Below are 13,049 nucleotides of genomic sequence, written 5' to 3'. Positions count from 1 at the left end.
TACAACAGCACCCAGGATTATAAAAACAATTATCCATCTTGTTGCCCTATTTCATTCATTGGAATGTCACATATGGTACTAATTTTTTTTTTTTTCAGTTATCACTTACAACCAGTTAAAGGTATTGGGATCTATCTTTACATTTGAAATTTATGACAGATCCTTCTCCACATCTGAACATTATTTCAGCTTTTAAGAAAACTTGTGACTACTCATCACCATATTTATTGTCACAGCAGCTATATGAACAACAAAGTATGTGAGCAAATGCCTAAGAACACTAACTATTCAAATGCCATCACTATCCAGTGATGGTCAGTGTTAGAAGCCTTTGGTTCCACTGACGGCCAAATACAACACAAAACAAAATGTTATTTGTATATTTATTTCATACCATTCACATCATTTTTACGAGTATTACCGGCAAGTGGAATGTATAAGTCATCAGTGCTTTACCTGAATATCTGAGTACTCAGTCAAGATCGTCACACCATGATGAGAGAAAACATGACCAGTGGATACAGTGAGACTGCCAAGTCAAGGTTCCAGCCTAAAACCTTCTCCCTTACAACATGACATATGAAGAGTCCACAGAAATGCTTCACACAGAATGACAGTCTACTTCTGCAAATTCTTCATGCAACAGTCAAGGTGTCCGTGAGTCTGTGGGGGTCACAGTTCATTATTGCACATCCCCGTCTCTCCCCAGTATCACCTCACACAATGCCATCTACTGACAGGAGAATCTCTCGCACTTTCTGGTTCCTTCTCACTTTCTGGAGCTCAGCATTCTGAAATAATATTTTTAAAAACATGTTAGGTTGAAATATGTGATAAATTCATCTACTCTTTTAGGCCAGTCCATCTAGATTTTGAAGCAAAACTAAAACAAGGGGCTATGTGATATATTACATTTTTAAACTTATCCTGTCTCACATATTGTAAGTAACCCTCACCTTCCAGACAATAACCAATCCATCTGTGCCACAGGACACCAAGCCCTCATGGTCAAAGTCCACAAATGTCTGCAATCAGAAAATGATTCACTAGTAAACCCCAAAAATACTGCAAAACTGCCTCCATTCAGTAGGTACAGACACTGAAGGTATACCTGTCATTTGACTTTTATATACTTGACACACACTTAGTTATTATTTGTTAGTAGTTCATGCTACAGGGTGTCAGTTAAAGACCTAGTGTAACCATGGATACCTGGACAGACCCTGAGTGGGCCACACATTCTCCCAGTAGTGAAACATCCAGTATGTGTTCAGCAAAGTTGACCTGCTTCAGTTGTTCTCCACTGAAAGGAAGTAATGGCTATGTGAAGAAGTATCGCAAAATTATTAAGCCATCATTTAAATCAAAGTTTGGAATTTCTGTATAGGGCTTGGAAGCCTTTTAAGGGTAATCAGCCATCCCACAAAGGAGGAAATATTGTAGCATTGATAGACAAAACCTATGTTTATAACGAACACGCTTATGAACTGATGGATATAAAGAACCCTTTTTCATGTTGACCACTGGCTGTGTATTTTAGCTGAAATGTGTATTATTAACTGCAATTATTTGCAAACTAATATTTGTGGTCCCTTTGAGTTCAATTACCCGGTAACATTATTCTGCATCTGTATCAGGAGTGAGTGAGCGAGTTTTACACCGCTTTTAGCAATATTCCAGCAATATCACGGCGGGGGACACCAGAAATGGGCTTCCCACATTGTACGCAGGTGGGGAATCGAACCCGGGTCTTCTGCGTGACGAGCGAACACTTTAACCACTAGGCTACCCCACCGCCCCACTGTATCAGGAGGATGACATTTAAAACTAAACACTCACATAATGGTGTCTATGCCAAACACATCCACACCATACCACTTCTAAAATCCAACTGACAAATGTCATCTGTTAACTGAGGGTTCATGTATTTGGAAGTATTAAATAAGAAGCTGGGAACTAACTGAGGAATGGAAAAGTAGAAATAATTTGTGCTTATGACCTCTACAAAATTCAACTTTAATCCTGATGTCGGCAGTGATAAAAACATTGTTGATAACAGAAAGTGGTACCTTAGACCAGTGAACCTTTCCATGGGCAGCAACAGATTCAGGTAATCATGGGCAGAATCATAGTCCTCACTGGCCGGTGCTCTGCCCCACAGACGAATTGACCCGTCCTCCGAAGATGTCACCAAAAATGCCCTAGCAACATAAACAAATCATACAATATGTGTAAGGAAATACAGTGAAATATTGTCAGATTTGGACGAGTCAGTTTTCAAATGATGATTGTATTTCCCATAAATGTACATGTTCCGGGCCCTACATAAGCTTGTAATAATAAGATCGCTTGTGGAACAGGGTCCAGGAGAGTTAGTGGAACTGTGCACTGAATGTAATATTCAAGCCATATATCACACAGTAAACAGTAAAGAGACCGGTTCAAGTGGAGATGTTAACCACAAAACTGCCCCTCATGGCAAAATCTACCCATATACATACATTCTCCATACTAATCATAAGTTAATTTGGAAAACTCAAATTCTGGACACTGTACTGTTGGGATTAAACAGCGTTTTTGGTTCCTGCTTTCATCATGAGAGAAACACATGTCAGGCTGCAGAATGTCCTTAGGCAATAATGTACTGGTGAATCCCCTATGAACATTTATATAAGCAACCATCTATTTAAGTTTATGCCTAGCCACTTTATGTTTATCCAACTTACCCATCACAAGCCAATCCAATATGCAGAATCTTGGAGAAGTGGGCAGCCAGCTTCCTCACAGCAACTCTCTCCTTACCAACGCTCACATCAAACATACAGAACCCGGAGCCCATTGCAGCAAACAGGTATCTCTGCAAGGTCAAAATCAGGGGAAGGATGGATCGAAAGATCTCAGTGGAGATGTACTATCTGTATTTAACATGAATAAATCTTTGATCAAAGTCGATTTGTTCTAAGGTAAGACAATGGGTATGGTGAAGTCATTTGGTGCAAATCTGATAGTGGGTGATGAACTTGTCGTTGTTAGTTATTCTACCATTTCAGCCTTTGTCATATATTTAAGCCACTGTTCAAATGCAAAAGTGATTATTTTAAAAAAGGGGAAGAGAAGTTTCCATGGATCCATTTTTGTGAAACATGCCATTGCAATATTCTTATAAATAATAGTTGATCAGGCCCCTAACGTGCCAAGTTCTATGGATAGTCAACTTCTTTATTGCAAATGCAATGAATGCGACGTTTCAGTGATAACAGTGTTTGTACCTACACAGAAACCTCACATTCATTGCAATAAAGAAGTTGACTATCCATAGAACTTAGTTTTTCTTCATCTTTACAACTTCTAAAATTGCCTCTCAAAGAAAAACATTCTCATCCCTGAAAAGAACTCTACTATACTGCCATATTTTCATTTCGTGTTACAGAGCTTTCAGTGGAAGTTGACAGTGTAACAAAGATCTCTGACCTCCTGTACACAGAACATGCTCTGGATGCTGTATGGATAGAGATGTTTGTCTCCCACATACTCCGACACAGTGTTGAAGGTCTTTGCAGGCAGAAAGTTCTGTGATGTCCACAAAATAATTGTCCCATCAATAGATCCACTTGCAAAACAGGACTCTGGAATCCAGAGACATCAATCACACCAACTGTCCTGGTATACAGGCAAGAGTTTATGGATGTCAACTTCATTATTTTGAAGAACACACACTGACATCCATACATTGTCACCTTTATGTGTATCACTTCTAAATGCTGTTCAAAGACTTTGTCCTGATATATATTAACAAAACAACAAAACGTAACATCACTTGGAGAAAGGAAGGATTTTCTGGTTTAGCAAGTCAATTGAAGAAATTGGTGATGGATACAAATGACTATGTGTAAATAGTTGTAACATATGCTATATTTGGGATTACACTTTCTTAGCAAAGTACAAATTCTAGTACTTTTTGGGTTGAGTCCCATCCATGATTCGAACTCACACCCTCAGAATCACGCACCTAATCGCCAACACACAAAGTCAGCCGCCTAACCCGCTCAGCCACCGCAACTTCCACAAAAAATGGAAGTCGGACAACTGGTAGTCTAGACTGCGGACTTTGTGTACCCCTCTGATAAGTGTTAATTGGCACGGCTCCCACGGCTGAAAGCTATGAAATACACAATGCCATTTAGAAAGTGGTCAAATGTAACATATGCTATATTTGGGATTACACCTTCTTAGTAAAGTACAAATTCTAGTACTTTTGGGGTTGAGTCCCATCCGGGGGATTTGAACCCATTTGTGTGCTGGCGATGAGGTGCCTGACTCTGAGGGTGTGGGTTCAAATCCCGGATGGGACTCAACCCCAAAAGTACTAGAATTTGTACTTTACTAAGAAGGTGTAATCCCAAATATAGCATATGTTACATTTGACCACTTTCTAAATGGCATTGTGTAATCATATGTAAATAGTTATTTTACTGGCACAACAATGTGTCAAGAAGCTAAGAATTTAAACATGGCCTGTTTACTTAACTCTAATAAGTCTCTGTTTACACATGACAAAAAAACTTCATCAGACATACGATTTTGTGAATGATATACAAGGACTCTGAACATTTCAAGTCTACCTCAATATTTATTGCTGTGTAAATTGAGCAATAATGATCTCACAAATGCTGCTGCTATTTGTGTGTAATGTAACATGGGAGGCTGACTCTGCAGCATGTTGTCATACCCGAGATGCTGATGAGGCTGTGGATGGCCTCTCGGTGTGATGGCAGCTTCTTCACCAGGGAGATCTCCTTGTCATCCGGCTCCCCGCCAGTCATCGGGTTCACCACAGAGTACACCACTACAACAAAGTTAACACTACAACATACTTACCACTACAACACAATCAGTCAGCACTACAACATGGTCACCACTAGTGGTGGTCCGATTATTTGAAATAATCGAAGATTGGTCGCAGTGACTAAACGACCAAGCAATCGATCATGTTTTGGAACACTTGTTTTCATAAACAATATTTTTCACAAGGTTGGTTTTGTCTGTTACATTTCATAAGCACTACAGGTTCGTTTCAAGTCATGATTGAATTTATCTTAAAGACTCCAAGAAATTTATGTTCCTGACATACTAGTCATCCCTTAAAGATGTGAAATATTGCCAAAAAACCAAAAGAACTACATGTTTTTTCCTTATTTTTATGTGCATTTACAAATTGCATTAATGACGCTAACCAATTTTTTTTCAATGATTGATCTGTTGTAATAAACCAGTCATCAATTATGAGATTTTAACCAATTCCCAACACTAGTCACCACTATGAAACAGTGTCTTGTTGAACCAGCCAAAAAACTGGTTGACATTACAGCGGTGTTTCATTTAAACAAAGGATCACAGAGGCCCAGATAAGCTGCATATCCGGGTAAAATATGCATAGAATTACGCATTGAAAAATAATTGTTGCGTACCAATTACGCATTTAAAATGTTAGATACGCAGAAAGTTTAAAACAAATGCGTACGGAATATATTTATAAAAATCACTTGCGTAATGAAAAATACATCGATTGCTATCAAGTTGTACTGTTAGTATAGGACAAGTGTTGTACTGTCAGTATAGGATGAGTGATTTTTTATGAAATCATTTCCATTATATTTAAGTTGGTTTTGATTAGGTATGCCATATGGCAGAACATACCTGCTTAGTAAACTTACTCAATGGCATATACTTAGGTGAGTAAAATGACTGAAATACACACATATTTGAATATTTGAAAGCAGTGGGTAACGGAAAATGAAATACCCACTCAACACTCATAATATCCACTCAAAAAATACAGTGGGTACAGTACCCACATGAGCTAAATCTTATCTGGAGCTCTGGATCAAATCTTATCATATAACAAATAAAATGTAATAGTTGTCAAGCAAGTCAGCAAGCCTGATCATTAAATCCTGTTGGTCACATTACAACTACCCTGGGTTGGTGAAGACCAAACCTAGATCCTTAGCGAGATTTGGTATAAGTGTTTCAAGCTATAATACATCCTGTCCTCACCCAGTTGCTTGTCGGCAGCTGTAACAATGTGATCTGTCTTCACCACGATCATCAGGGAAATATCTGAATACATACAATTTGTCTTGGTAATTACTCATTGTTTTCTTTACTTGAGAGCAAGGATAGTTGAGTGTGGTCATATTCTTTAAAACATTGATCACAACGAATATATATCATAAACAATGATATCAATATGGCAAATTTGATATGACAATGTTATGCAACCCTTTTGCCAGAAATTCAATAAATGTCAATGATGAATTTCACACACTGAACATGTGGAGAATCAAACTGCATTGAAACATTACAGTTAGGCGACCTCACATACCAGGAATTCTCCTAATGGGTAACATTGAAGAGTAGTGATGAATGCATTATTTCCAGGATTCAGTTTTGTCAAGGTTGTTGGGAACTTCACAGGCGGATCCAGAGGGGTGGTGCAGAATAGCCCCCCCACCCGACCCCACCCACGCGCCACCTTTTGTCCTGGAAGTTTATTAAATGACCATTGAAACTCTCGTAAAAAATTCAGTGTGCTCCCTCCCTTTCTCAAGAGCATGCACCCCCTTTCGCAAAAAGCTGTATGCGCCCCTGAACTTTAATCCTTAATCTTGAAGAAATCTATCTATTTTTGCACAATATTACTGGTAGTTAAATGCTGATATAGCAGACAGTTTTGACAGACAATGTGCATAAAAACACAAACACATGTGTGAAAAGCAAGTGTGACTCACCTTCCTGATCCTTGCGATGTACCATGTGCAGGAGTTTCCCATCATGCCTCCACACAGACAGGTGCTCTCCTCCCCCACAGAAGATCTCCCCATCCCCCATCGTCACCAGACACTGGACACAGACACATAGAGACAGCTACATTCTCCATACATGATCTCCCCATCAATTTCTTGCTATTACTGCATGTTAATAAACCCTATACCCCTGGATCTTTGTTTGTTTCTTGTTTAATATAATATTACAGTAATATGGCCACAATCTGTAAATAATGGAGTTAGGACCAGACGATCTAACAGCATGAGCATCGATCTACATAACTGCGATACGATTACAAGTGTTAGCCAAGTCAGCGAGCCTGACCACCCGATCCTGTTAGTCACCTCGTACGATAAGCATGGGTTACTGAAGATCAATTCTAACCCGTATGTTCACTGGTAGCTGACTGTGTCTCACCTTGATTGAGCTGTTATGTTCTGTGATAACATGTCGACAGGTCCCAGTGTCAATGTCCCACACCTGAAGGTACAAGTCATAAAGGTCATAGAGTACACAAGAGGAACAACACACCTTCTCATCATGTTAGGCAGCGTTAGACATTGTGCAAAAATGTTTCAACTGTTATACATCTGCCTTTGAGAGTATTGTGGAATATTCTAGCATGTTGTTCTTGTGTCTTGCCTCATATCTCACATTACATCTCAGTGAGTGAGTGAGTGAGTTCAGCTTTACGCCGCACTCATCAATATTCCAGCTATATGGCGGTGGTCTGCATGAGCATCGATCTGCGCCATTGGGAACCAATGACATGTGTCAACCAAGCCAGTGAGCCTGACCACCCGATCCCATTAGTCGCCTCTTACGACAAGCAGGGCTTATCAAGCCACAGGAAAACCGGATTTTATATGACCACTTGTCAACATTTTTCATTTTCAAACAGTTATCTGAATAAGTTGATATGTGTACACTGTTAAGTCACTTGTTTTGTTGTTAAGTCTATCATTACAGTTTACTAGATGTATGAACAATGATCTTGGTGGTGAACACCTTGACTTTCATTTGACAAACAAAAGAACAATGGTGCTATTCTTTTCCACTTTTCATGTTCTTTAGAGGTGGTGGAATCCATAAATGAATTCAAAAGAAAGTATTGCCGACGCCATGAGGAACATGGGTTAAAAAAACATGCAAAACAATAAATGTTTGTCTCACCCTGATCTGTTTGTCGGACGACCCGGTCAGAAGCAGCCAATCATCTGAGGAGTCTCTTTGAGGCATCAACAGCAACATACAGGTGATACGGTGGGAATGGCCGCTTAGGACTTGAAGCTTCCTGCCGACCTGAAACACACATGGTACTGCATGATACTCCTGGAAAATCTCTCTGACCAGTCAGTTTATGATCCAGAGGTTACTTGTCAAATGATGGTAATTGTCAGTTCTTCAATAAATCAACAGCTACAAATTATGCTGACCATCAGGAATGTAATGAGTATTTTTTTAATAGGATCAAAATCCCAAAATGACAAAATGAAAAATAATAAACTCTTGAAGGTTTATATGTCATATTGTGTCATTGATAAACATTTGACTTTTTATTACAGCAATGCTTGCTTAACCTGACCAAAATTATGTTGACCTGTGTCACTTTGTCAGCATATAGAAATCTGCCATTCCATGCAGTGTTTTGATCAGTCAATAAAAGCCAATATTTTAACCATGTTGGGCACCATATACATGGTATATATACTGAACATCATTGAAAACACACCAGTTATAAAAGTTCAGATTATTAAAAGCACGTGTAAGGAATTGATATTTTTTGAGTGGATAATAACAGAAGGACGACTGACAAAAACAACAGAAAAGACGCTCATTCATTGAAATGTTCCACAGTCAGAAAGGATCAAACACACGTGGGGTCAAATCGAAAAGTCAATTTCAACGTCTCATTCATTAAAATGTTCCACAGTCAGAAAGGATCAAACACACGTGGGGTCAAATCGAAAAGTCAATTTCAAAGTTCAACGTCTCCTCATTGAGTCAACAAGCGTCCGAATAGAGTTCTTGAGGATGGCATTCCACTTCTGCAGTAGTGCAGCCTCAAGTTCCTGGATGTTTCGCATCTGTTGTCGCCCGAAAGACTTTGACCAATTTCGTCCCACAAGTTTCAATGGGGGATACATCTGGCGACTGTGATGGCCAATGAATAACCTGGATGTGTTGCTGGGCCAGATACTGCATGGAAAGTCTTGTTGTGTGTGCCCGTGCGTTGTCCTGTTGAAAAGTATGGACATCTTGGTGGTGATTGAAGACAGATACGATGTGATTCTGAAGAATCTGCTCACGGTAATAAAGGGCATTAACTCTCCCTTGACAGACATGAAGGCAGTCCTGTGATTGTAATTTATTCCACCCCAGACCATGACACTCCCACCACCCAAAGGTCTGTCTGAACCACACAGTCATCAGCATAACGTTCACCACGTCTACGCCAAACACGAATCGGCCGTCAACATTACGTAGATGAAGACGTGACTCGTCAGTGACTACCACACCATGCCATTGTTGTAACCTTTACTGAAAATGCCTGCTAGCCCATTGTATCCGCTCATTATGGTGTCTGTCAGTCAGAATTGATCCAACGTAAGGACGTCGAGCATGGAGCCCTGTAGCATGTATACGGCATCGCATGGAGTCAGCGCTGATGACCCCCACGTCAACCTTGAACTAGTGCAGCAGTCCTGGCAGTCGGCAGTGTTCAATCACTAATATGGACAAGATCAATATGGCGATCCTGATGGAGCGTCGTAACACGTTGTTGCCAAGGTCATTGAAGGTCACAGGTGCTGCCTGTCTACTGATGTCCTCTATGAAGCCTAACGATGGTGGAGTGGCCAAGTCCAAGTTGTCGAGCAATATGCCTGCTGCTGGTGCCAACCTGAATCATGCCTAGTGCACGTTCTCTTTCGTGAGGTGTTAACCCCGGCATCTCTGTCTTCGTTTCACAATCGTTAGTGAAGCAATGAGAATCGGTTCTCATACACCTGCTTTTAATGTCACAGTCAGTATGATTTCAGAATGAATTTTGCACTTTTTTCATGGCGTGGCTGCATGTTCATGCATTTTGGAATTAAGAGTCATACTGTGGACAAGAATTTGTTTCTAAAGCATTTTTCAACTGGACATGCCCTTCGATTTCATGTTAGTTATATTCATTGATCATAGTCATGCTGAAATCCATCTTGATGAAAATATGGACAATTTTAGACTTGTGCATATTCAATGATGTTCAGTATATATTATTTGACAGTTCACATGAAGCTCACCTGTATATCCCATATGATCACCTTCCCATCATCCCCTGCAGATGCACACCTGACACAGAGGAAATGCATGCAGTAATGAATGAGAGAATATAAGCAGATTAACATCCTTTATAAGTGTGAGAATATATGGAGGACTATAAGAAGTCAGGGGTGCATATAGAACAAACACAACATGCCATTTGGTATGGTCATTTTTTCCCATGATATTAGAACTAAAGATGTCACATGGATCCTTTAGGTCAATGGAAGATAATAGAAGAACTAATACAGGTAGAGGACTAATAAAGACACAGTCAGCAATATCACAGCTTTATGAACCAACCAAACAAGCCAAACCAAACTATCATGACAAACAAGCCACACTACCATAGTAAATTGATACCCAACAAAACAATTCACCGAGTTCGAACATTCATTATATACAAATTGTTACACAAGCAAGCGTGCCATACAACTTATACAAAACGAGTGTGAAATTTTGTACATAATTTTGCACGAATTGCGAATAAGTCGTATAAGTGTAATAATTTCTTGATCATCGATTTTATTCATGTACGTTTGTGCAGTAAAACACAGTAATCAAATGTGACCACCAGACCACAACATTGAACCCATGTGGAGAATCGAACCCGGGCCTTTGGCGTGACGAGCAAACGCTTTAACAACTAGGCTACCCCACTGCCCACATCCATGTGAAGCTGACTAGTTATGCAACATTCCATGCTAGCATTGTGGGATTGTGGACATAGACTAAGGTAATAAACATTGCCATGTTGCTTTTAATTGTGAGTCAAGCTGATAAATTGTTTCAGTCGAAAAACTTAATCACAATGTTCCCACCAGTGATGTTAGACGAATGAAGCAACTGCAAACCAAGAAACAGGGTGTTTCGGAGTTAGTTGTACTGTAGGAGACTTTACCCTTTCAATGACAACTGACATGCATCATGCTGTCAGCTACCTAGGGTACATTTGATCACGAGGGGGGCAGACTAGAATTTCGTAATGATGTCAACACGTACAGTGTGATGTAATGCAAAGAGTGTACTTTATCACCTGATCACTTGCTTAATGAAAGTCTGAAAATCAACAAACATGGTGATAACCAACAATGCCACAAGATTTGAAACGTACCTTTTGTGATCTATCTTGAGCAATGTGCGGACAATGTCAGTGTGTTGGTGTAATACGAGGATCTCGGAGTAAGGGTTGTGTGGCTGGTCATCTGTTATCTCCTCCACCTCTGCAGACTGAAACATATGGAAGGACATTAAAAGGATAACTGAACTGAACAATATTGCTAGGATATTGCTGAGTGCAGTGTAAAAGTGATCTTCCTTGTGACCACATGTATGACGGTTCTGGAAGAGAAGGAATCAAGACATATCTATAGCATTCCTAAATTTGATCTGTTTACTATATTCAAATTATTGTAATAAATTACTGATGACACTGAGGATGTTTGTATGCTTTTGATGATGTCAAATTGCCCGTGTAAATCACAGCACCACTTCCAGACTCCTGACAACAACAGACACGTGAAAGGCCAGCACCACAGTGTCACACACATAATATACAGGGAAATGGGGGTGGGTACAATGTGTGGAAAGATTTCCGCCCGTAACCCCCATATTTGTTTAATCATTATATGCCTAAGAATATATGCCTATGTTTTTTATACCTGACCCTAAACCCTAAGCCTAACCTTAAACCTAACCCTAAAGTCTGACCCCAAACCTAATCCTAAACCCTCGAAATATTCCTAATAAATAGAATACATTTCAAGCGGGGGTTACGGGCGGAACTCTTACCGAGGGTACAATGTGTTGTAGAAGTCATCAAGGTAAATTGACTAGATCTAAACGTCTGCTGTAATATACAGGGAAATGGGGGAGGGTACAATGTGTTGCAAAAGTCTTCAAGGTAACTCGACTAGATCTAAACCGTAAACGTCCACTGTTGCTCAAAACAGCAACATCTATCTCACCTGCTTTTCATCAGGTTTTTCCTTTTCTTTAGGATGCGATCCCCACAGTCGCTGTAACATTGACATGTTGATGCAGACTAGGACTATGGGTTGTCGTGAGCAGACAGGGACCTTCGCGAGGTGTTTCCTTGTTTTGGACTACGTCACAAGCTAAAACGAGGCTAAGGAAATCCCCATTTGGGTCGTGAAGCAGCAAGACAAGTCTCGCGCCGTGAACAGATATAGTGTCATATGAGACTCCGATTGTTGAGCAGAATGTGCAGGAATAAGGAATTTCAATAATTATACTCCATCCCACAAGTTATAAGGATGACAACCATCTGTACTGGATACAAGGGGGTGGGGAGGAGGGGTCCCGAATCCCTTACTAACCATCCCCCGGCTCAATGCAAAACATTAACTTCTGAACAGACACCCCACCCCACGCCTTGGATCACGCCAATGCAACTGGAACACGCAGTCTATGTCTCAAACCATTGAGATATTAAAGCTTTTAAGGGTTCATATAGTTTTAAAACGTCATAACAAAAAGAAATTTCAAATGGAAATGGTATGTATTTGGTGTCATCATATTTGTGCAAATAAAAAACGTGGTAAAAAAAGGAACAATATTAATTAGTGGTTTTCAACATGCTCTTCGACATACGTTGTACACGGGCATAAGAATTCCCTATCCCATCAAATCATTCCATATAGCTAATTAAATGTTTATACTTTTCGTACATGGATATCCATGCATGAATCGCAATTATTCCAACCATATCTCCATATTAGAAAGGACAGTGACAAGAAAATGGGGGAACAGATTGTACGATCATTCAGCACTTCGTGGTATATCCTATTCATTGGCTCAAGAACTTCTGTACAACAAGAAACATTCTATGCTTATTGTAAACCAGTAAAATACCAAACGTGGTTCGAAATAGTCTCCATCCAGCAAGCATA

At 39.8% G+C, this 13,049-nt stretch overlaps 1 protein-coding gene across 1 annotated transcript; it reads right to left on the bottom strand.

Moving 5' to 3' along the window:
* Window positions 1–369: 369 nt before the first annotated feature.
* On the bottom strand, window positions 370–12,262 carry LOC124255462 (WD repeat-containing protein 41-like). Its single transcript, XM_046689380.1, has 14 exons — window positions 12,105–12,262; window positions 11,252–11,367; window positions 10,119–10,167; window positions 8,002–8,130; window positions 7,246–7,308; window positions 6,792–6,903; window positions 6,058–6,120; window positions 4,730–4,846; window positions 3,472–3,626; window positions 2,727–2,857; window positions 2,070–2,201; window positions 1,213–1,303; window positions 957–1,025; window positions 370–791 (listed from the first exon to the last, which is right to left on the bottom strand). The coding sequence occupies exons 1-14, from the start codon at window positions 12,168–12,170 to the stop codon at window positions 717–719; spliced, it is 1,368 nt and encodes a 455-aa protein (XP_046545336.1). The 5' UTR covers window positions 12,171–12,262; the 3' UTR covers window positions 370–716.
* Window positions 12,263–13,049: the final 787 nt, after the last annotated feature.

This window comes from Haliotis rubra, unplaced genomic scaffold (assembly GCF_003918875.1).
Source record: "Haliotis rubra isolate DU_JTF1 unplaced genomic scaffold, ASM391887v1 Scf60, whole genome shotgun sequence".
Taxonomy (NCBI): domain Eukaryota; kingdom Metazoa; phylum Mollusca; class Gastropoda; order Lepetellida; family Haliotidae; genus Haliotis; species Haliotis rubra.
The sequence above is the reverse complement of the archived record's forward strand: the minus strand, read 5'-3'. Positions and strand labels throughout refer to the sequence as shown.